The sequence below is a fragment of the Pseudogymnoascus destructans genome, assembly GCF_001641265.1.
Source record: "Pseudogymnoascus destructans isolate 20631-21 unplaced genomic scaffold scaffold_7, whole genome shotgun sequence".
Classification (NCBI taxonomy): domain Eukaryota; kingdom Fungi; phylum Ascomycota; class Leotiomycetes; order Thelebolales; family Thelebolaceae; genus Pseudogymnoascus; species Pseudogymnoascus destructans.
Window position 1 is genome coordinate 195,751 of NW_020167526.1, and position 21,718 is coordinate 217,468.

General features: G+C 49.1%; 8 protein-coding genes across 8 annotated transcripts; 5 read left to right on the forward strand and 3 right to left on the reverse strand.

Annotated features, from left to right (window-relative positions):
• Nucleotides 1-15: 15 nt before the first annotated feature.
• On the forward strand, nucleotides 16-1,930 carry VC83_02814 (uncharacterized protein; the record flags this gene model as incomplete). Its single annotated transcript, XM_024466468.1, has 1 exon — nucleotides 16-1,930. Exon 1 carries the CDS (start codon nucleotides 401-403, stop codon nucleotides 1,928-1,930), a length of 1,530 nt encoding a protein of 509 aa, XP_024325362.1. The 5' UTR covers nucleotides 16-400.
• Nucleotides 1,931-2,138: 208 nt separating this feature from the next.
• On the reverse strand, nucleotides 2,139-3,625 carry VC83_02815 (uncharacterized protein). Its single transcript, XM_024466469.1, has 5 exons — nucleotides 3,173-3,625; nucleotides 2,981-3,118; nucleotides 2,879-2,930; nucleotides 2,317-2,819; nucleotides 2,139-2,264 (listed from the first exon to the last, which is right to left on the reverse strand). The coding sequence occupies exons 1-5, from the start codon at nucleotides 3,356-3,358 to the stop codon at nucleotides 2,196-2,198; spliced, it is 948 nt and encodes a 315-aa protein (XP_024325363.1). The 5' UTR covers nucleotides 3,359-3,625; the 3' UTR covers nucleotides 2,139-2,195.
• On the reverse strand, nucleotides 3,626-6,541 carry VC83_02816 (uncharacterized protein). Its single transcript, XM_024466470.1, has 2 exons — nucleotides 6,363-6,541; nucleotides 3,626-6,249 (listed from the first exon to the last, which is right to left on the reverse strand). The coding sequence occupies exons 1-2, from the start codon at nucleotides 6,408-6,410 to the stop codon at nucleotides 3,946-3,948; spliced, it is 2,352 nt and encodes a 783-aa protein (XP_024325364.1). The 5' UTR covers nucleotides 6,411-6,541; the 3' UTR covers nucleotides 3,626-3,945.
• A 542-nt stretch (nucleotides 6,542-7,083) lies between these two features.
• Nucleotides 7,084-8,364, forward strand: VC83_02817 (uncharacterized protein; the record flags this gene model as incomplete). The annotated part of the gene is made up of 5 exons (XM_024466471.1): nucleotides 7,084-7,219; nucleotides 7,274-7,313; nucleotides 7,362-7,457; nucleotides 7,520-8,160; nucleotides 8,213-8,364. The coding sequence occupies 5 exons, from the start codon at nucleotides 7,084-7,086 to the stop codon at nucleotides 8,362-8,364; spliced, it is 1,065 nt and encodes a 354-aa protein (XP_024325365.1).
• A 1,638-nt stretch (nucleotides 8,365-10,002) lies between these two features.
• On the forward strand, nucleotides 10,003-10,924 carry VC83_02818 (uncharacterized protein; the record flags this gene model as incomplete). The annotated part of the gene is made up of 3 exons (XM_024466472.1): nucleotides 10,003-10,144; nucleotides 10,351-10,679; nucleotides 10,736-10,924. 3 exons carry the CDS (start codon nucleotides 10,003-10,005, stop codon nucleotides 10,922-10,924), a joined length of 660 nt encoding a protein of 219 aa, XP_024325360.1.
• A 997-nt stretch (nucleotides 10,925-11,921) lies between these two features.
• VC83_02819 (uncharacterized protein) lies at nucleotides 11,922-13,328 on the forward strand (the record flags this gene model as incomplete). The annotated part of the gene is made up of 1 exon (XM_024466473.1): nucleotides 11,922-13,328. One exon carries the CDS (start codon nucleotides 11,922-11,924, stop codon nucleotides 13,326-13,328), a length of 1,407 nt encoding a protein of 468 aa, XP_024325361.1.
• Nucleotides 13,329-19,075: 5,747 nt separating this feature from the next.
• On the forward strand, nucleotides 19,076-19,975 carry VC83_02820 (uncharacterized protein; the record flags this gene model as incomplete). Its single annotated transcript, XM_024466474.1, has 1 exon — nucleotides 19,076-19,975. One exon carries the CDS (start codon nucleotides 19,076-19,078, stop codon nucleotides 19,973-19,975), a length of 900 nt encoding a protein of 299 aa, XP_024325573.1.
• Nucleotides 19,976-20,493: 518 nt separating this feature from the next.
• On the reverse strand, nucleotides 20,494-21,710 carry ATG3 (E2-like enzyme; the record flags this gene model as incomplete). Its single annotated transcript, XM_024466475.1, has 3 exons — nucleotides 20,494-20,547; nucleotides 20,605-21,085; nucleotides 21,157-21,710. 3 exons carry the CDS (start codon nucleotides 21,708-21,710, stop codon nucleotides 20,494-20,496), a joined length of 1,089 nt encoding a protein of 362 aa, XP_024325572.1.
• Nucleotides 21,711-21,718: the final 8 nt, after the last annotated feature.

Below are 21,718 nucleotides of genomic sequence, written 5' to 3' on the forward strand. Positions count from 1 at the left end.
GATATTAATATAAATCCTCAACATAAATAAATAAAAATCTATCAACACCTCAAATCCTTCCAAATGAGAAAACAATTCCCGGCCTCTTCTATAGTCTGTGAATCTCATTTACTTAACAACAACGACCAGACTTCCCATCTATATCTGTCGAGGGTTGTTATAAGCCTCAGGCACCAATTTTCAAGCGCCCACCACTTCAACCAACCCACCCCTTAACTGAAACGTCCACACATCCATAAAACCACACAGCTATCAATTCTTGGACACTCGAACAACCACCCATTCCATATTCCTCCGGACCAGAGGGATACCCACCCATTACCCGTCCAAAGGGCCCTCGCTGCCCCTCCACCCCGCTCAAAAATTCCCACCCACCACCCCATCAACATCAACTCTCACAATGACCTCCCCCGCCCCTATCCCGGACTCTGTCCCCCTCACCGACCCCGCACCCCCAATTCTTTCTACCCCCATAATCCAAACCCCCCTCTCTCTCACCCCCGCCCAAATGTCCCTCACCCGCCAACAACTGTTCGACCTAACCCTCACCCCCCTCACCCTCTCCACCTCGCGTTTCTTGTCTCTCTGGCCGTGGATCGACAACGTCTACGTCCGCAAGAAGACGCGTGCCGCCACCGGGCGGAAGCTGGGCTACGAGCTCTGGGAATGCCGTAACCGGCGCAAACACCCCATCACCGCGCCCGTCACCCCCACTGCCCGCCGCGGCCGGCCCGGGGCCACATGTCTCGTCGGGCTGAAGCTGGTGTGGAATCGCTATGTTGAGGGCGAGGAGAGGACGGTTAGTATAGAGAGGTGCTCGGAGGCGACGCACACGCATACTCTTGATGATATGGACAAGCAAAAACGAAGCAGCGCCATCCGCCGCATCGCAGCCAGGGAGGCGGCTCGGGCCCAGCCGTATGAGGTGGCCAATGCCATGAAAGCCGATATGGAGACTCTTATTGCGGTGGGTGGGAAGTATATCACCCGCGCTGATGTGAAGAATGCGTCCAAGTCATATGAGCTGGGAGGGACACGGTATGGGGCGGCGGAGAGGCAGGCGCGAGAACATGGAACGGGTGGTACGCCGTCGAGTGGTGTGGAGGGGGCGGAGAGGTGGCAGGAGCAGCTTTTGCCGGGGTCGGGGCCCTGGATGGAGACGTCGATGCCGACGCCGACGCCGACGAATGCGAGGACAAGGGAGGTGGATAGGGATGCATCCGCTCCTATAAGTGCGCTGCAGACACATGCGTCTCCTCCTGCACAAACTTCTCCACTAGCAGATGACATCACATCAACTCAAGAGCGAGAGTCCGGCACACCCCCTCCACCACCGCTAACTGCCACGACATTCCTCCTAATCGACTCACAAGCCGCTTTCACACACCCCACGCACTGGGGCCCTGCACGCTCAAACCCCAGCTACGAAACCAACGTCGCCACCCTCCTCTCCCACTTCCGCGCTCTGCGCCTAGCGCACCCCGGCGCCGGACCAGAGATAATACACGTACGCCACGCCTCTCAGGACCCGAAGTCACCTTTACACCCCGACGCGGCGGGGTTCGCATGGATGCCCTATACCGCGCCGATACCCGGGGAGCACATCGTGACGAAGAATGTGAACAGCGCCTTCATCGGCACAGATCTCGAAAACATGTTGCGAGACGCGAGGACGAGGAGGTTGTACGTCGCGGGGCTGACGACGGATCACTGTGTCAGTACTAGTGTGCGGATGGCGGGGAATCTGGGGGTTGTGGATGGGGAGTGGGGGAGGGGGGAGGTGGTGTTGGTGGGGGATGCGACGGCGTGTTGGGAGAAGGTGAGGGGGGGGTGGAAGGCGGAGATTGTGCATGCGGTGCATGTGGAGAGTTTGAGGGAGTTTGCAAGGGTGGGGTGGACGGGGGAGGTGGTTAGGGAGTGTGTTGGGTGATGGGTGGGGGTGGGGAATTGTGGTTGTTACATGGAAATCGAGGGTGGATGGATGGGCTCCGAATGTGAGGGCATTTTATTATTAAGGCGGTTTTAAAAATGGGGGGGTTCGTGTAACCCGTACGAAATATGATGGGACTGGTCGTAACGTTATTACATGCTAGGCATTTACTTTATTGATAATTGACGAATAGTTTTTATTGCTTGGACTTATTATTATTATGAGATTGAGCTAAGGTATACCACAAAGCACCCATAGATGCACATTATAAGTTCTTCCACTGGTCCTGCTTGCCAATAAACCCTTCCAAGGTCGTCAACTTCTCATCCAGAATCTATTCACACATTAGCCTTCGCCCCGCACATTAAATTGAGCGTAAAACTCACCTTCTGGCTCTCCTCCAGCGGCGCACCGCCGTAGTATCCAAACTCATCCATCAACCTCATATTCTGGTACAGCTCCTCCGCCGCTTCCTCACTCAACCCATAGCTTGTCAGCTGCGCTTTCCAAGCCTTAGGATCCGCCACAACCGCCTGCGCCTTCTTGCCCGTCACCGCACTCCACTCCGCTGCGATCTCAGCGGTTGTCACGTACGCCACAGCAGCGTCGTACGTCTTCCCGAACGTCTTGTCGCCCGCGAGGAAGATGGCCTTGACGAACTTCCCAGTGTCGGCGGTGGTGTCGAAGAGAGGGATGGGCGCGTTGGTGGGGATGGGGAGGGGGACGGAGTAGGTCCCGTCGCCGTTGGGTACGATGCCTCCTTGGAGGAGGTTGGACATGTAGTAGCCGGGGCGGAAGAAGGAGGCGTTGATGCCGATCGAGCGGATGTATTCCTCGACGGCGGCTTTGGAGTCGAAGTGGGAGACCTTGGAGAGGACGCCCTTGGTGACTGGGGGGTGTTAGCTGCTTATTGCATTGGTAAAGTGAGTGGGTGACTGAGATACTTACGCTTAGTGACGTTGATCAGGGAGCTCCAGACCAGGTGCTGCAATCCGGTTTCCTGTTCTCGTTAAAACGGGTCTCAGAAACCAATGAGTGGTTGAAACTTACCTTTGCGGCATCAGCTACGTTCTTTCCCTGCTTGAGCTCGACGTCTGGGTCTCCAGTCTCCCAGAAGTTGGTCACAGCGAAGGCGCCGTAAGCTCCCTTGAGCACGCGCGCAACATCCCTCTCGTTGTTCAGGTCCGCCTGCTACTTGTTAGCATCAACCCAAAAACATGATGGTGTAGTCGATAAACATACAGTAACGAGCTCGCAGCCCTGGTCGGCGAGTGCCTTGGCGCTGGGCTTGGAGGGGTCGCGAGTTACGGCGCGGATCTTGAATTGTGCTGCGGCTTTGGAGTCTCCGAGGATGGATTTGATGACGGAGCCGCCCTGAGCACCGGTTGCGCCGAAGACAACAATGGTTTTCTTTCCGTCTGAGGCCATTTTAAGTGTGTTGTGAGTTTTGGCGGGTGAGAACTGTGTGAATAGTTGGAGCTATGAAGCTTGAATGCGGGGTCAATGAAGATGTGGAATTGGTACAGATGTTATTGCTGTTGGTTGTATTGTGAATTGAGATAAAGAATGAAAAAACGTAGGAGAAGAAGGAGATATATATACTTATTCCATCATAATAGACATTACATCGATATTATTATGCGTACCTGAAACTATGGAGGACCATCGATGTCTTACATCAGTATCCTCTAAACAGTTATTTATGTGCATCATAAATCCGAAAGCCCGAATGTGGGGTGAATCATGTAAGCAGTCCCAGATAGGGTTAGTCCGGTTCCGGGTCTTGGCAACGTTTCCATTCTATTCTACGTACATTTCCATACATTCTATCACATTCCTTATAATATTATCATTTCAAATAATCGTGGTAAATTCAGTACATACGTTTTGAATAAAGTCTGCGCTTTCGTTTAATATTCATCAAAGCCACGGTTTGTAAGTTTAAATGGCTGCTTACTCACATCATTTCACCACCAGCAACCACAACCGGCGGAGCTCGCTCTCCTTTCAAATCCTCACTTCAACAGCTCCTTAATTTCCCTCCCCACATTCTTAATCCTCGGGTCTACCGCCTTCCCAAGCGCCTTGGTTACCGCCTTATCAACCCCATACACCTCCTTCGCAGCAGTCCTCACCTCATCACCGAACCCCAACAGCGTCCCCGTTGCAATCATCGTCCGATATAGTACCTCCGAGTCCTTCTGCTCATTAAGGATCCCGGCCAAGCATTCCAGCCATGCAACAGACTGCTCAAACCTTGTCGCAGAGCTTACCTCCGCCGCATCCTCCGAAGAAGTCACCAGAACTGCGTAGTTGATCGCTAGGGTCGTCACGGCGACGAGTAGGTTCCGATTCGTCGTCTTCCCCTCGAGTGACTTCGACGAGATGGAGAAGATCCGGTCGAACTCGTGAGAGGCCAGCCGCCGGCCCTCCGGGGAGGCGAACAGGTTGCCAAACGCGCGGACGGCAAGCATGACGTTGTTCTCGGCTGGGGGCTGCTCGGCGCTGACGCTTGATTCGAGTATCTCGATTATGTCGGCGCCACGTGGGCTCTGATAAGTTGCAGTGTTGGGCGCGACAGCTAGCAGGCGGAGAAGGTCAAGGCCAGGCAGCCGCTTGGCATATGGCCAGTCCTTGGCCAGTTTGATGGCGATATCGAGGCCGCCAGTTACGTCTTGGGAGGTTGACGTGGAGCCAGCAGCTTCAAGGTGAGAACGCAGGGCGGAGAGAACCTCAAGCTCTTCGGGATTCAGAGAAACGGCCTTGGAGCCAGAGTCGATGAGTTCGCGGTTGATCTCTTTGATCTTATTCTCCATGATGTCAACTCGGGCAACTAGGATATTGAGATATTCCTTCTGAGGCAGGATCTTTGGCGCGGCAGGCGGCGCGGACGGCCCCGATCCACCACCTGGGCGATATCTATTCTCGCTTCCCCATGGATCCGCACCAGCAGGGGCAGGCCCCTGGTTCTCAGTTGGGCCGAGTGTCGCTCCTTTCGTATTTGTCGTGATGAAGTCTGAAACCTGATCGAGGTATGCCATGGGTAGTTTATTGTCTTCCACGAACTTGCGTGCTGCCTCGTACGGGTTTTGAGAGTAGTTGTATGGAAGTTTCAAAGGCGGCTTTCCTTCCTCGACATCGACATCAAAGACACAATCGTAGTCTTTCCCCAGGTATGAGGTCTTCTTTCCACTGCTGCCCACAGAATCGACGACGGTGCCAACGTTTATCCATTGCCCCTGACTAGCTGACCATTGATGCGCCGTGATGGAACCGTTATTTTCCTTTATCATTTGCACCTGTCCTTCTTTCGTCCCTGATTTGTTTTGCAAAAAGTCTGGTCCAGGTAACGACTCCTTGTTAATATCGCCAGCCGCTTCTTGTGGTATCGCCGAAGACCTGACGGATTCCTCAAAGGCTTGAATTGCCTCGTCATTTGCCATCCGTAGCTCTTCTCGGGTGAATATGCGTACAATACGATCGCTGGCTCCCGTGACGATGTCTCCAGTGTCCTGGTTTGCTGCGACGCTCCACACGGATATTGCGGGGTGTGTAATAGTTTGGACGCATTCTGCGCCCTTCCATATCCTGACCGTCCTGTCTTCGCCAGAGCTTATAAGCTCGCCTGTTGGTATTGATGCCAATGAGTAGATAAAATTTTCGTGTCCAAGAAGCTCGCCAACTTGGTTCCCTGCCAACGTCCATAGTCGGATTATGGTGTCATTTCCAGCAGATGCGAAGTCAGCCCCCGAAGGATGGCCTTTGGGGACCTTGCAGAGAGCACGAACGACGTCAGTGCTGCCCTTAACCGTCTTAAGCAGTTTTCCAGAAATGTGGAATATCCGAATGAGATTGTCTGCGCATGCCGTAATAATGGTTTCCGAGTCATAGGCCAGGACCGCCAAAACCGACCCTTGGTGACCTTCGAATTGAACTTCAGTCTCCCATTTCCCGACCGACCACAGACGAGCCTGGGAATCCCATCCACCGCTTATTATGTACTTTCCGTCTGGTCCGACATCTAGAGCGCAGACGTTGTTGGCGTGTCCAAGTAGCAGTGCCTCTGCCGACTCCTCGGCGGGGCGTTTCGGTTGCCTGACTTCGATGATGGTCTCTTTCCCCCCAGAGACAACCAGGCCTTGTATATGTTCCTCGGAGGGTGGTAAGTATGCAAGGGCATTTATAAAGGATGAACTATGTTGTATTATGGTATCTTCGAAAGTTGCCAAAGGCTCGGCAATCATCTTCCATGCCCTGACCGTACCATCTCTGGATGCGGATACCAGCTCATTCGGATACGGAAATATGACGGCGCGGACCTTTAAAAGCAGTCAGAAATAGCCCATATCTATATTTCAACAACAGAAGTCTTCAAAAAGTCTTCCACTGTCTTTCCCCAAGGGAGACGAGTGCACCAACAAGGAGGACTTACATCATCATCGTGCCCCGCCAAGCTCGCAGATAACTTGTAATCGCCCATCGCTATGAATTGCAGAGTTTAAAAAACCAAGGGTTGAATTTCAAGTCAAAAGTCAACTACCACCAGTCCTATTGAGCTGTCATGAAACGTTGTGTTGTCAAAGTTGGTGTTCTTCTGTGGACTTCTAATGCCATCTGTTGACAAAGCCAACCATGACGACCACTGACCACCAAGGGAGCTATACTCGGAATATAGTTTCACCGGAAACACCCCCCTCTTCTCGCCCCCCACACCAAATGTCCCGCAATCAATCCTTTTTAGCGCGTCTCGACATTGTCGCCTTGGTCCGCGTCAACAAGTTTGATGTTCACTTTCATTTCAATATTAAATCATTGCGAGTCTCCTCAGAAATACACCAGATTTGCCCCCTTTGCAGATCTCTAACGACATTTTCAAATACTCATTATACTTTGTATAGACGTGCAGGGGAATCCTCATAACGACCATTTTAACGACTATCACGAATCTTCCTTGTCATTGAGATACGCCTCTCTTGTCGAACAGCAACAAACACCGCACACCATTTCATATCAAATTGGAGAGAGTCTAGCTGCTTTGGATTTTGTCTGATCTATTCAGATTTCGGATTGAAATATCTGCGACGATCTAGCTTCAAGTCACTCCTTCAAACCGCGACAGTTTCCGATTCCAAGAGTCAACGGCGCAAACCATTATGGCTGCCAGTGAGAGTTCCAGACAATACGTCCCCCTTACTTGCCATGGCCATTCACGCCCTGTTACGCATCTGAGCTTTTCTGGCATTGTTGGCGACAACCGCGAGGAATACTACTTGATCTCAGCATGCAAAGGTAGGCGCCACCGCCACTCTGACGTGAGGGGGAGTCCATGCTGACACAATGAAGATAACAACCCAATGCTGAGGGATGGCATGACCGGAGATTGGTTCGTCATCCTGCACGAAATATAAAGACTGAAAACTAATTCATGCAGGATTGGAACCTTTTTTGGCCACAAAGGCGCTGTGTACCAGGCTCGTTTATCACCGGATGCATCTCTAGCTGCTACCGCATCAGCAGACTTCACTGCGCAAGTTTGAATCCTACCTTTCCAAAAAAACATCACATTGCTAACACATGATTTCCTGACAGACGAGTATGGGATACACACACTGGCGAAACTCTCTACACACTTCAGCACAACCACATTGTTCGCGCTGTCGCATTCCCTCCAAATAATGGCCAACTTCTTGCGACGGGCGGTATGGAGAAGAAGCTGCGCATTTTCGACCTCTCGAGCGTAACGCCAATTACAAATGGCGCCCCAACAAACGGCGACTCTTCAGATCCAACTATTATCTCAGCGGATAAGGGCTTCGAAATTGGCCCAGATGTCCACAAGGGGGCTATCAAAGCCATCATCTGGACCCACGACCCAAATATCCTCGTCACAGCTGCCGACGACAAGATAATCCGCTGGTGGGACTTGCAGAACAGGGTGGTCATCCAGGAATTGCCGGTAAAAGGCGACATTGGTTCCTGCGAGTTCAACATGCTTTCCGCCGGCGCCGACTCCGCGGATATCGGAGGCGGCATGCCCGTCCTGGCTATTGCGGCCGGCCGCACCGTTTATTTCTATGGCGGCGCGGATGCAAGGCATCTGCTGAAGTCGGTGAATCTTCCATATGACGTCGCCAGCGTCGCTATCCACCCGAAGCAGCGCAAGTTTGTGACTGGCGGGATCAAGGACACCTGGGCGAAGGTGTACAACTATGACACCGAGCAGGAACTTGGTAAGTAGCCAATCGAACCCTCTGATATTGAGACGTGCTAATATCAATCAAGATGTTCATAAGGGTCATCACGGCCCCATCTGGAGCATTAGCTTCTCCCCCGACGGCAAGCTCTATGCTACAGGTAGCGAGGATGGAACCATAAAGATGTGGAAGAACTGTGCCGGGCCATTCGGCCTCTGGCGTGCCGAGAAAGAGGTATGAAGCCTGCTCACGACGTGAAGTAGTCAAACACTAGTGAGGGCGTCGTGCCGCGACACGAAGGGGGAGCTGCTTCCCAGATATTGGTTCCATTGAAATTGGCGAAACGGACCTCGAGGGTCCTGCTACCAGAGATGCGGACCAGGGTGTCGTGTGGGAGTATTGGGACAAGCATAGTAGCGTCAGCATGAGATCTGGAAGTGCCCACGGCGGGCATTGGTTGTAATTTAGGTCGGAAGGTGAGCGGACTCATTGCATATTCCAAGTAGCGGATTAAGGAGTAGGACAGGATTGGTTGGGCGAAATCAGATATTACAGATTTGTTCTGCTATGGTCGATAATTGAGAACAGTAATGTTGTGAAAGCCATGTACTCGCCATCTATCCACGTGACTGCAACTAAACCATACGCGAAACAGGTTTGTGATGGGTAAGGATATCATGGACGGTGTCTGTAACATCCATCGGATGTCCAGCTTGATATCTGTTCCTAGATGAGACGCTGTGCCATGTTAACGGTAGCTCAATATTCCTGGAGCTTGCCAGCACAACAATTACCTCCGAAGAGGCTAAAATGGTTGCAAAACCGTTCCTGTTCCTGTATCTCGAAGCGCTTGGCCGGCCATCACGTCGTAGGCGCCTGGCAGTGTTCGAGACTCCATGGAACGCTTGACTTTTATCGATATTTCGCAACACTAGAGCATTCGGAGGTGTTACATTATTCGGTTTGGGGATTACGGGATGGGGTGGGATGAGGTGGGATGGGCGGTTCGGAAAAGACAGATAGATCCAAGGGAGGACAGCATATGGTACATATGTATGTCGGTACAGGACGTGGGCTCTGACCATCTGCCAAGTACAAGAAATGGAAATGGAAATGCCAATAACGACGATGGGTTCACGATGCGGCCAGAAGTCTAATATGCAACTTACAGTCTGGCCGTCGACATCAAGGCCACCGCCGTGAGGCCGCCTGTACGAGGATACATTTTCTTTGTACGGAGTACATCCGAACACGACATGGGAGCAAACAATGAAAATTCCTCGCAAGAACCAAGTGATATGTTGTCCGGCGCGTAGACATGGATAACCACTGGACGAAGCCCCTTGCACTACTGATGTGCCGGACCCCAGCGCGCCGCCCTGATTCGCCGGGTGTGTACCCGTATCGCACAATAGCCAGCCACTCGCCGCCACCATTGCCGCCCCTGCACCTGTTCACCATCCAGCGTGCTTACTACACTAGTGAGCGCCCACGCCAATGGGGCGGCAGGGACGCGATCATCCGCTGCGTGTGAGGCACCACACGCTGCACGCTGACTGGCTGTGCTGTCGTCACTGTAACCGCCCGCTGTCAATGGTGGGAGGAAAGGGAAGAGGTGTGGTGCCGTGCGTGATGCATGGCCTAAAAGGCTCTCTGGCCCCCAGCGCTGGACTCGAGAGGTCTGATGGGCGACTGACTGAGAGACCTACATCGTCGACGCTGAGCCACTTCCGTTGATCACCTTCGCAACTTCACAAAAAGTACGATTGTCGACAGCAGGGCGAGAGAGAGAGTAACCCTGTCTCCGAATAGCTAAGTTGCTGCGCATCTTGGCCATTGTTCTCTGCGCACAAAAATCTCTGTTCCACATCGGCCACCATGTTCTACTTCATACTTTCGGTTCTGGCGATATATCTGTCATTAGTGAACGGACACACTGTGGTCTCGTATCCGGGCTGGAGAGGAGACAACTTGGTTACAAATGCGACGTTTCCATTCGGCATGCAATGGATGTATCCTTGTGAGTAGTCCTGGTCCCAATTTCTTGTATTTGCGATATACCTTTGCGAACAGCGCAAGAGATGTTCGCAGTGGGCATATGCAAGCTCAACTGGACTACCTACGCAGCGTCTTGAAGCGCAATGCTTCGACTGTGTAGCCAAAGCGCAATCTCATTTACTTCGTGCATCTCAGCCTTTGCCAAACGACTGCTAACTTCCTCTCCAGGCGGCGGAATGGGTACCTCACGCAACCGCACCACCTGGCCCATAGGCGGCGGTGCTCTCGCCGTGCAGCCGGGCTGGTTCCAAGGGCACTCCAAGGGCTTCTTCTACGTCAATATGGGCTTTGGCACCAGTGGCCCTGACAATGGCCCTGATAACTTCTCTAACATCATGGTCCCCGTCTTTGAGTTCACAGGACCCTCGAACGGACCTTACCCGGGCACCTTCTGTCTGCCGCAGATCCCGCTGCCGGCGAACGCGACCGTCAAGGCGGGAGATCTGGCAACGATTCAGGTCGTGATGACAGCACAGCACGGGGCGAGTCTATTCAATGTGAGGAGCTGCTACGTTTGATACTGGAGCAAGGAGTAATAACTAACGGATATCAGTGCGTCGACATCATATTCGCAGAGCCTGAGCACGTGGCAGAGGTCAACAAATCAAACTGCTTCAATAGCAGCGACATCGGCTTCAACAATGTCTTCACGTCGCAAATTTCCGGCGCCGATTTGTCAATAACTATCTCGGTGGCTGTCCTCACACCCATACTACTACTGAGTATGTGGGGTCTATCATGATGAGATGGAGATGGCAAGTCTGTGAATAGGAAATGATGAGCTGGAGGCAAACGGGAGGGTTCGCGTACTTCTCCTGGGGGCCTGGAACAAACGAGCGGGTTCCTGGGCAGCGCGGCAAAATGCACCGCGGCTTTTGTATACAGCATGGCGGGAATGGGGATCGGATGGGAAAGATGGTGCTGGGGCGTTTTATTCACAATATTTTTTTACTTCCATAGGACGGATGGATTCCACAGAGGCTGATTTGCATCTACATATATACCCCCGTCATTGGGGGATTTTTATACCAGAGGATGGATGTGCCAAGATGAGCAAGGAGAGTATGTAGAAGTAATGAATGAGAAGCAACAGATTATACTCGGCTAAACTACCTTCGCCTCAAGCATAATTGTTGATCAACTTGTCCCTGGCATGGATAGGCTAGTGGTGCGGGTAGTGGAAGTCTTCGAGATATTGTCGTGGTAATCGTGAGCTCCCATCAATCCAGAAGGCTTCATGGGCCTCAAACGGTAAGTTTGGCCCACGAACTCCGGTTCCACGCCTTCCAGTGCCGTGCCAGACAAATCTTTGGATACTGACGGGAGCCATGCGGCCCGTCGACCAGCCTCGGGGCTGTGCAAACGTGCCTTGCCAATGACCAAGTGTTCCCGACAGCGGCCCGGTAGGCAACCCTTCAGATGCCTAGTTCATAGCAAACAAGTGGACTAGAATGATTCAATGCGTATCAGGCTCTCCATCGGTAATGCGACTCTGGGGATTTTGAGTGTCCCCTCTTTTCAAGGAATGACTATTTACAGGAGAAGGTGCATATCCGAAACGCTGCTTGGCCAATCCTAGGCAGACTTGGAGCGCTTCAGTGCGCATAACCAACAAACAGTCGTGGCGAGGCTAGATGATAAAATGGTGAGGGGTTATTTAATACGGCTCTTTTTCCTGTGTGGTTTATTTCCAGTGATTATTTGGTGAAATCGCAGACGATTTCCCAAAGCAGGCCAAGATGGCTCTCCAACTCTCCAGCAACTTTTCGCAGCAGGGCTCTGTGGATTGGGTTGCGCTCTCTGGTGGCTTTCTTTACATCAGCAAGGAGATACTTCAGCGTCTCTCCGGCTCAAGCTTGGATCCGTATACTGTGGCCGTCGGACACGCTCTCGGCAGTCAGTTTCGACTATCCAGCAAAGGCCGGGTCAACATGCAGAAGGCCTTGGACAATATGAATGCATATGCAGGACTTCAGAATGTGCTCTGGTTCGGCTTCGGGGTAAAGCATCCTGCAAGGGCAATAGGGACGACAGAGCAGGGCACCACCTTGGTAGCTTTGTGTGCTGCTTTGGCAGAATGTTTCCCGCATGAAACCGCAGCAGAGATATTGAACGACATGGTGTTGTTAGACAGCAATCTCGACATGACTCCTTCCGTTGGCGAATGGCTTGCGCTTATCAAGTCTTGTGCTGGAATATTGTCAACGACGATCTTCTCTGTACGGGCAGAGAAATTGATGGGATTGGAAAACAGTGACAAACCCGCAGACCCAACTGATATTGCCACGGTTCTGAACGCCATCGGGAAGATCACAAAACATGGGTGGGTATCCATTACCATACATGGTGGCAAGGAGGCCAGGTGGATAGGAGCTTTGGCGGAATGGCTCTTTGGCCTGACCATTACCATCACAAATAACCAGGACGAAGTCGTATACACCAGCTGCCCCGACGGCCAGATCTCCCAGGTGAACATCTGTTCTCAGTCCAGGCACGACCCACTGCATCCGGAGTATCGAGTGCCTAGAACGAGAAATAAGTCTCTAGAAATAGCAGACAGGACGTTCTACATCGAGGCAGTAAACGAAGTTCTGACTAAAGCGCCTGGCCATAAACCTTATGGTGGCGAAATGGATACGCCAACGATGAACGGCCGTGTGCGGTGGGAAAACTGCCTATATGCAGTATTTGGTGTGCTGTTCAAAGAATTGATGAAAAGGCCTGACCGCGTCGCGAGTGTTGTGAACGCCGCAGCAAGGATATACAGTGCTATAGCGACTGCAGAGGAAGGCGTACCGATAGGTGTTTTAGAAACTAACGTGCTGTATGTTGAGTCGTCATTCGGGCCGGCCTTCATTCATAACTTGCTCCAGTGGTTCCCAGAACTCTTAGCAATCAAACAATATCTAGATCAAGATTCCGATACCCAAACCTACAAAGATGCGGCATCAAAATATCGAGTGTCTTTAAAAGACATACGGGATGATTGCGGTTGCAGACTGTGTGCGGGGCTGGACACTGAAGCAAAAGAGAAAGAAGTCAATTGCCAAGTTGTTCTCGTGGAGCTAATACTTCGAATTGGACGGCTTCTTTCCGTCGTTGACTGTGCCGAAGGTCTTTATCCAAAGTTTAACGTGCATGTATAACGAAAGTGCCAAACAAGCGAAAGTGCCAAAATCATGGTGACCAACCCCCCCAACTAAATGTTAAATTCCTCCACAACAAAACATGCGCCATAAAAATGATGAAAGCAAATTAGTGCTAGCTATCCAAGCTATGCAAAGCGACCAAAATTTGCGCCTTCGAGTTGCAGCTAGGATCTATTCCGTAGACCACCGCAAGCTACGTCACCGTTTACAAGGCGTACCTTCATGACGCGATATCCAAGCCAACTTACGGAAATTAAGTAACTAGAGGAATCAGTTCTTGTTCAGTATATACTTGACTTAGCTGCTAAAGGTTTTCCTCCTCAGTTGTCTATTGTTGAAGATATGGCAAATCGACTACTTGCAACACGCGACGCGCCACGCGTCGGGTCACGTTGGGCTTCAAACTTTGTTAAGCGCCATGTAGAGCTCCGGACACGCTTCCAGCGAAAATACGACTACCAGAGGGCTAAGTGCGAAGATCCAGAAGTCATTCGTGGCTGGTTTGAGCTTGTATGGAACACAATTCTAAAGTATGGCATCAACAATGCAGATATCTACAACTTTGATGAGACTGGGTTTATGATGGGCGTCATCTCAAGCGCAACGGTAGTAACGAGCTCAGATGGGCGGGCAAAGGCAAAAAAGGTGCAGCCTGGCAATCGGGAATGGGTTACAGTAATCCAAGGCGTTAGTTCTCAAGGTTGGGCAGTGCCGCCATTTGTCATTGTGGCAGGTAAAAACCACCTTGCATCTTGGTATGAGAATAGCGGATTTCCAGCAGATTGGGTAATCGCTGTTACTGCAAATGGCTGGACTACAAACGAGAGAGGTATGGATTGGATTCAGCATTTTGAGAACCACACAAAGCCCCGGAGTGTTGGTGGTTATCGCTTGTTAGTACTTGATGGTCATGAGAGCCACCACTCAGACAAGTTTGAGGAGTACTGCAAAGAACACAACATTATTACGCTTTGTATGCCTGCTCAATCTTCCCATATACTCACCACTTGATGTTGGCTGTTTTGGCCCATGTCATACTGACATTCGTTGCACTCAGTTTGCTATCAAACTCAAGAGCAAACTTAGAAATCTCCTCCTCAAACCTACAAGTCACCATACATATCTTGGCTTATCACACCAACAACAGAAGCAATACTACTCAACGATTGCTGCAAACTCTTCTACTATATCTGTTTATGCTACATACATCACGGCATATCATTTGGACACTCATTGAACAAGTTATTAAGAAAATCTCCTCCTTAAGGGGGTGGGCCAATACTACCACATGGCATATCTCTACCAACTAGAGGCCTAGGAACATGAACGATAGCTCTAGAAGCTTCTACAACCCTCTATGATTCATTACACGTCATCGCTCCTTAGTTACCCACAAGATTGGTTAAGTTATGACATAATTTGTCTATAGGTACTCTGACCTTGGACCTCCTTTTCACTTCCTATAGGCTAGGAACCCAAGAGATGGTTCTATGGGATTCTCTTACGTTCACTACATGATTAGCAAGCTAGTTGTGGGTCGCACTTGATTTCTAATACATTTACCAAGCCTGGTTAGTCATGGAAAGTCATGGAAAATGAGAGAACTACACTCCTTTGGCATAAATAGGATTGCCCTTTCCTTAAGAAAGGGCAAGCAGGCAATACAGTAAATCGACTAGCACATACTTCTACGTCTTTTCCAAGCTTCCAAGCATTGATCTTGTTATTCTCTGTTTTTGAAAAGTCAGTGAGGTGCTAACCTCTGACTTACCCCTGAGTTCTCAGACTCAACATTTGTTGCAACTTGTCTAAACCACTTCACCACATCATACACCTGATTGCTGCGTTGTGGAATAGTCTAAGCTACAACCCTTTGGCTCTGTTTCCTAAGACAGTGTGTTGTCTTAGTAAATTCATCCCTTCCTTGGGTGGCTAGATTCTCATATCTGGTGCACCCACCATTACAGCCCATTAAAGAGAGCTTACAGTCAGCAAATTGAAGATATGATGCGGGCTCATATGTAATGGTGGGTGCACCAGATGTGAGAATCTAGCCACCCAAGGAAGGGATGAATTTACTAAGACAACACACTGTCTTAGAAAACAGAGCCAAAGGGTCGTAGCTTAGACTATTCCACAACGCAGCAATCAGGTGTGTGATGTAGTGAAGTGGTTCAGACAAGTTGCAACAAATGTTGAGTCTGGGAACTCAGGGGTAAGTCAGAGGTTAACACCTCACTGACTTTTGAGAAACAAGGAGTAACAAGATGAATGCTTGGAAGCTTGGAAAAGACGTGGAAGTATGTGATAGTCGATTTACTGTATTGTCTGCTTGCCCTTTCTTAAGGAAAGGGCAATCCTATTTATGCTAAAGGAGTGTAGTTCTCTCATTTTCCAAGACTTTCCATGACTTACCAGGCTTGGTAACTGTAGTCGACGTAAGAGAATCCCATAGAACCATCTCTTAGGTTCGTAGCCTATAGGAAGTAAAAGGAGGTCCAAGGTCAGAGTACCCCTATAGACAAATTATGTCATAGACAAATTATGTCATAGACAAATTATGTCATAGACAAATTATGTCATAACTTAACCAATCTTGTGGGTAACTAAAGAGCGATGACATGTAATGAATCATAGAGGTTCGTAGGAGCTTTTAGAGCTATCGTTCATGCTCCTAGGCCTCTAGTTGGTAGAGATATGTCATGTGGTAGTATGAGTGATGTCATGTAATGAATCATAGAGGGTTGTAGAGATATGCTATGTGGTAATATCGGCCCAGTAACTAAGGAGCGATGACGTGTAATGAATCATAGATGGTTGTAGCAATCGTTGAGTAGTATTGCTCTTGTTGTTGGTGTGATAAGCCAAAATATGTATAGTGACTTGTAGGTTTGAGGAGGAGATTTCCAAGTTTGCTCTTGAGTTTGATAGCAAACTGAGTGCAACGAATGTCAGTATGACATCATATTATTCACATTACTAAGGATGACTTCTTTCCTGCCTTCCACGCTGCATTTAACATTGCAATGACAGAAAGCAATATTCAGGGAGGGTTCCGAGGTGCTGGGCTTCTTCCATTTAGCCCTGAGAGTGTAATATCTAGACTTGACCTTAGGTTTAAGACGCCAACACCTCCAACCTCTCGCCCAAACACCGCTCAACCATGGGTTTCTCAGACACCAAATAACCCAACTGAAGCTGTATCACAGTCTACTTTCATTAAAAACTGAATTGCGCATCATCAAAATAGCTCTCCAACCTCAATCTATGCAGCTGTTGACCAGTTTACAAAGGGTGCATCGCAAATAATGCATCAATTAGCATTGTTAAAAGCAGAGAACCAAAACCTGCGACAGGCAAATGAAGTGCTAAGCAAGCGCCGGAGAGCTAAAAAAACACGACTACAGCAAGGAGGATCACTTAGTCAACAGGTAGCACAGGAGCTACAGGACAAGAGGGACGTTGTGCAGCAAGTAGAGCAAGAAATAAGGGCAAGTAGTGGTCGGAAGCCAAGGGAAGAAACCCATGCACGTCGCTGTGGCAAGTGTGGTGAGACTGGACACAATGCGCGCACTTGTCAGATTGTAATAGACAGGTCTGAGGAAGAGGACTCCGAGTAGTTTTAATTAATTTATATTGTTGTGGTGGATTTATCGCAATTCTTATGGGGTAGTCGCGATATTTTGGCACTTTCGCTTGTTTGGCACTTTCGTTATACATGCACGTTACTCGGTGTTCCACCCACTCGCTTCGCTCGTAGGTGGCGACAGCAAGTTGTGCGTGCGACAGCAAGATGTGCGTACACCGCTATTTTGATATATAGAAAAAATAATAGTATTCTTCATAACGTAGTATCTACAATGCCTCAAAATAACGATCCTACTATGATTGCTCGCCTTAATGAGGCCCAACAGTTCTTCTTAAAACAACCAAGTACATATACAATTGCTTGGGTTGCAAATAAATTCAATGTCAACCGTGAGACACTCCGATGTCGTATTACGAGTACTACGTCTCCTCAATTACCCCACGGAGGTAGCAATCGAGTCTTATCTCAATCGCAAGAGACCGCGGTCTGTCAATTCATATACGACCAACTTGAGCGCGGGGTCCCTGCCAACCGATCTATGATACTACGGGCAGTTGCAGACTTACGACCTAATCGTACGATACCATCACAACGGTGGCTACAACGCTTTCTAAAAGCACACCCCGAATTTCATACAATTCACACGAAGACGTTAAATACACATCGGAAGCAAGCACAAAAGAAAGAGGTGTTTGAGGAATTCTTTCTCACATATAACGCCCTTATTACAAAACATAACATTAAGCCATATAATTTATGGAATGTTGATGAGACAGGCTATATGATTGGGTGTTATAAGTCTACGGCTGTTATTGTACCAATCGGTGTAAAGCAGTGGACTGTTGATAATCCTGAGAATCGGCTCTCTGTTACTGTAATTGAGGCAGTAAATGCAAGTGGTGCTGCACTTGCAGAAGCTATCATTATCCCTGGCAAACTTCATATGGATTCATGGTACAATGATGACCTTGAGCCAAATGCTCTCATTATTGTAAATGAGAGCGGGTATTCAAACGACGACATTGCAATCCAATACCTTATGCATTTTATCCAACTATCTGCAGAGCATATGGCACCAGATGATACTCGCCTCTTATTACTTGACGGCCATGACTCTCATAAAACAGAGCGCTTTCTTACATTAGCAGAAGAGCATAACATTGTTATTTGCTGCCTTCCTGCTCATACAACACATCTATTACAACCTCTTGATGTAGCGGTTTTTAAGCAGTGCAAACACTTTCATCAAAAGGCACTTGATCAAGCAGTACGTAGCTACGACTATGAGTATAAGCTACGTACGTTCCTTTCAGACCTCCCGCAAATCCGACGGCAATCTCTAACTGTCCGTACAATTCAATCTGGTTGGAGAAATACAGGACTATATCCATATAATCCTCCACTTGTAATTGACAAGATACAAGAGACTCGGAATCAAACACCTGATTATGAGCCATTTGCTTCATATAATATTATCTCAACACCGAAAACAACTATGCAAAGTGTGCAAGCGGTTGAACATTGGCAGAAGAGAGCAGAGGAAGCTTTCTCATCGCCTTCAAGAGAAGGGTTTCAATCATTTGCACGTGGAACTACAGTTGTTCTACACCGGGCAGAGCTCTATAAGACCGAGCTAGATATTATGACTCTACGTGCAGTAGAGCAGAAGGCAGCAAAGGCAAGGGCACGGAAATCACTACAGAAAGGAGGGCAGTTATATGCATCAGATGCACGGAAAATGCGGGAAGAGAAGAAAGCAAAGTTGCAAGCAAAAGCAGACGCAAGAGCAGCAAGGGAATCGGACCAAGTAGTAAAGCAGCTACAAGCGCAAGCACGTAAAATCGAAATTGAAGAGCGTAAGGTTGAGAGGAAGCGGGTAGCAGAGCGGAAGAAGGAAGGGTTGAAATCAAAAGTGATCATTTTACGGTATAGTAAGGATCAAAGTGATAGTAGCAATAGTGGCAGTAGCGATAGTGATAGTAGTTCTATTGATTTTATGTTTTAATTATATAGTTATATAGTTGATATATAAGGCGTCTTTTTCTTCGTTTTATGTGTCGCACATCTTGCTGTCGCACGCACAACTTGCTGTCGCCACCTACGAGCGAAGCGAGTGGGTGGAACACCGAGTACTGGTTTCCGTAAACTATATAATATGCGTGGTGGGGAGCTTGGGACCAACCCAAAGAAATACCTTCCGGATCCACCAGGAGTACACAGATACCGTCTTTCAGACCTCAAGGCCCCAAAAATGGCACCGTTAGTTGCCATGGATAATTTTCCGTCTCATATGGAACATGCGCTATGTCTATTCACAGGACGCACCTCCAAGGAACTCAATTCAAAATTTTCTGGCTCGCCAGCAATTTCCGTCGACGGGATTTGCATATATCTCCGTATTCTTTGCGAAATCCCGAATAGCCCGGAAATGTTTGCAATGATTCAAATCTGCCCAGGGCAGATTTTGCACCAAGGCAAGAGGTTCACTCAGTTAACCGACAGGCCAGAACGATCAATACCTCTCCACAGTAAAGAAAAGTTCGAGAAGGATCAGGCCCTGTTAATATGCGCATTGCAAGGTTTCTTAACCTCGGTGAAACTAGCCGTGAGAGAGACTGTTAACCAGTTATTCCTTCATTACGACCTTTTCTTAGGAGATGGAGACGCAGCCGGAATGTACCTGCAGCCGTATATGGTGTCCGAAAAGATGCTCACTAGCTACCGGCGGCTATCGTGTAGCCATTCCGGTACTTTGGTCACAGGTTGGGGTGATGGGTCTGACTGGGATGGTAGCAAAGTCCCAGAGCTGCAGCACAAGTTTGACAAGGAGAACCATTACGAAAGTTGGAGCATGCAATCTAGCGACTTGGGAAGGTGTGTTGTTGCTGGACTTTATGGTGGCTATGGTACGAACTGTGTTCTTGTTGTGCGAGACACAGAATGTTTGCCGTGCTGTAGGAAAGTATGGAGCCAAACGCGTGAAGTTTTCAAGGCAGAAACTATAATCATTGTTGATAAGCCCGACCCCAATCGCCCTGTGCGAAAACATGTGTAGTGGGCTCGATGTATGGCGCAGGACACCCGCAGGGAGGGTCGAATATAGGTGCAACTAGTGGATCGATCACTGGGATTGTAATATTTTTGCTATATGGAGAATTCAGTTGGCACATTGGAGATGTTCAATATGAGTTTCGAGTTACTGGTTGGGGTTGGAACGGTGTTGGTGCTGCTGTTTGAAGCGCAAAACTTAGTTTCTTGCGTAGCTCAAGAAGTCGGGCAGACTATTGTAGGGTATACTTCTAGGAATTATATAATAGATTGAAACCTTCTTTAAGGAACAGCGCAATTTAATATTGGTTTGATATCTTCGATTGAGCACTAATCATTCGGATACAAATAAGACCTGATTGAAAACAAGAGTCATTATGAGTATTAGAGTAGTGGCATTTACGATATAACGTTATCGGCCCAACCATACTTCTAAGTAATCTGTATTTCGAGCGATGAACGTTGTCGTTGTGGAACAGAAATAGAGTCAGCTTGGCTCAGTTACTTGATATCTTCAAGGTCCTCTCAGATAGACGTTGTGTTGTCGATTTCAACATTTGGGATGACTGAAGCCATAAACTGAGCACATATCGTTGTTAGTATGGACAGAGTTTCCCATCTTCGGCACTTTCTTACCTTTAAGAACACAGCCAAATACTGATCCACCCTTATTGCAACTTCGTCTTCATAGGGATCACCATGTGTTTCCACCACCTCCCATTCATCCTCAGCATTTCTCTTGGATTCATTCCTTGCCCCACCAGCAAGATTCAGCTTATTTATGTCGCCCGGCTGGTCACCTAAGTCTTGACGACTGTCAGCACCTTGTGCCAGCCTTTGCTTCTCTCTTCGAAGTTTGAGCGCGCTGTTTGCACGATTCATAAGAGATTTCATGACTGAAGCATGACGGCATGGATGTATCGAAACAGTCTTCAGTCCATCCATGTGTGGGAAGTTTTCGATGGTCACAGTCTTCTCGCGGTAATCGCCCATGATGTCCTCCATCATGAGGTTCGGGGGTAATGGATGGTCTTTGCTGTCTTTGCCTGCCAAATACATGCGGGGAGTTCGATCGTATGCGGAGTAACCAATATATATGTCGTATTTTCGATATTTGCTGCTCTTGTGTTAGTCCACGATGCGATACAGATCCGTCAACTTATTGCGAAGGGAAAGCTGGTTACTTACCTCGCCTCTCCGGAGGGTTCATCTTTGAGTGCCTCCGGGTCGGAATCGTCGTCCATATCCGGGATATCATCGGACTCGTCCGGTTCCACCTCTCCCAAATTTCCACTCTCATCCAAGGTCCTCACATCCCTTCCCCTTCTCTCCTGGCTCGCAGCCAGGTTTGCGGTTTTTACCCATCCATCCTCATCATCCCCAGGAGTTCCGCTATTTGCGCCATTCTGGAAGTCCTCGCCATCCACAACTCTCGTCTCTTGTTGTTCAGAAACCCCTTGAAACGTGTCGTTTAGCCGCTGGTGGCATGGTACACCTACGTATTTCAGAATGTGTTTCTTTGGGTCGAGTTTATCCACGGGCTTAGTGAGCTTTGCCGGTTGATACCACTGCCACGAGGGAAACTTGGTCGTGAGATAGTCTCCTGCGGCCTCAAAATCCTTGGTGCCGATCTGTCCCGTCTCGAAGAAGTCGGCATGTTCCACGGATTCTGCAACACGGTCCCGAATGTTGCCCATGGCACTCCGAATTGAGAGCGGGGTTATTTTGCCGAGTAAATCCATATTTGCGT

Coding starts and splice junctions, on each gene's coding strand:
- VC83_02816 (XM_024466470.1), bottom strand. CDS start 6,410: ATGGGCGATTACAAGTTATCTGCGAGCTTGGCGGGGCACGATGATGAT. Junction 6,250..6,362: donor TGGCGGGGCACGATGATGAT/GTAAGTCCTCCT, acceptor CTGCTTTTAAAG/GTCCGCGCCGTCATATTTCC.
- VC83_02815 (XM_024466469.1), bottom strand. CDS start 3,358: ATGGCCTCAGACGGAAAGAAAACCATTGTTGTCTTCGGCGCAACCGGT. Junction 2,820..2,878: donor CCTGATCAACGTCACTAAGC/GTAAGTATCTCA, acceptor AACACCCCCCAG/TCACCAAGGGCGTCCTCTCC. Junction 2,265..2,316: donor CGCTGGAGGAGAGCCAGAAG/GTGAGTTTTACG, acceptor ATGTGTGAATAG/ATTCTGGATGAGAAGTTGAC.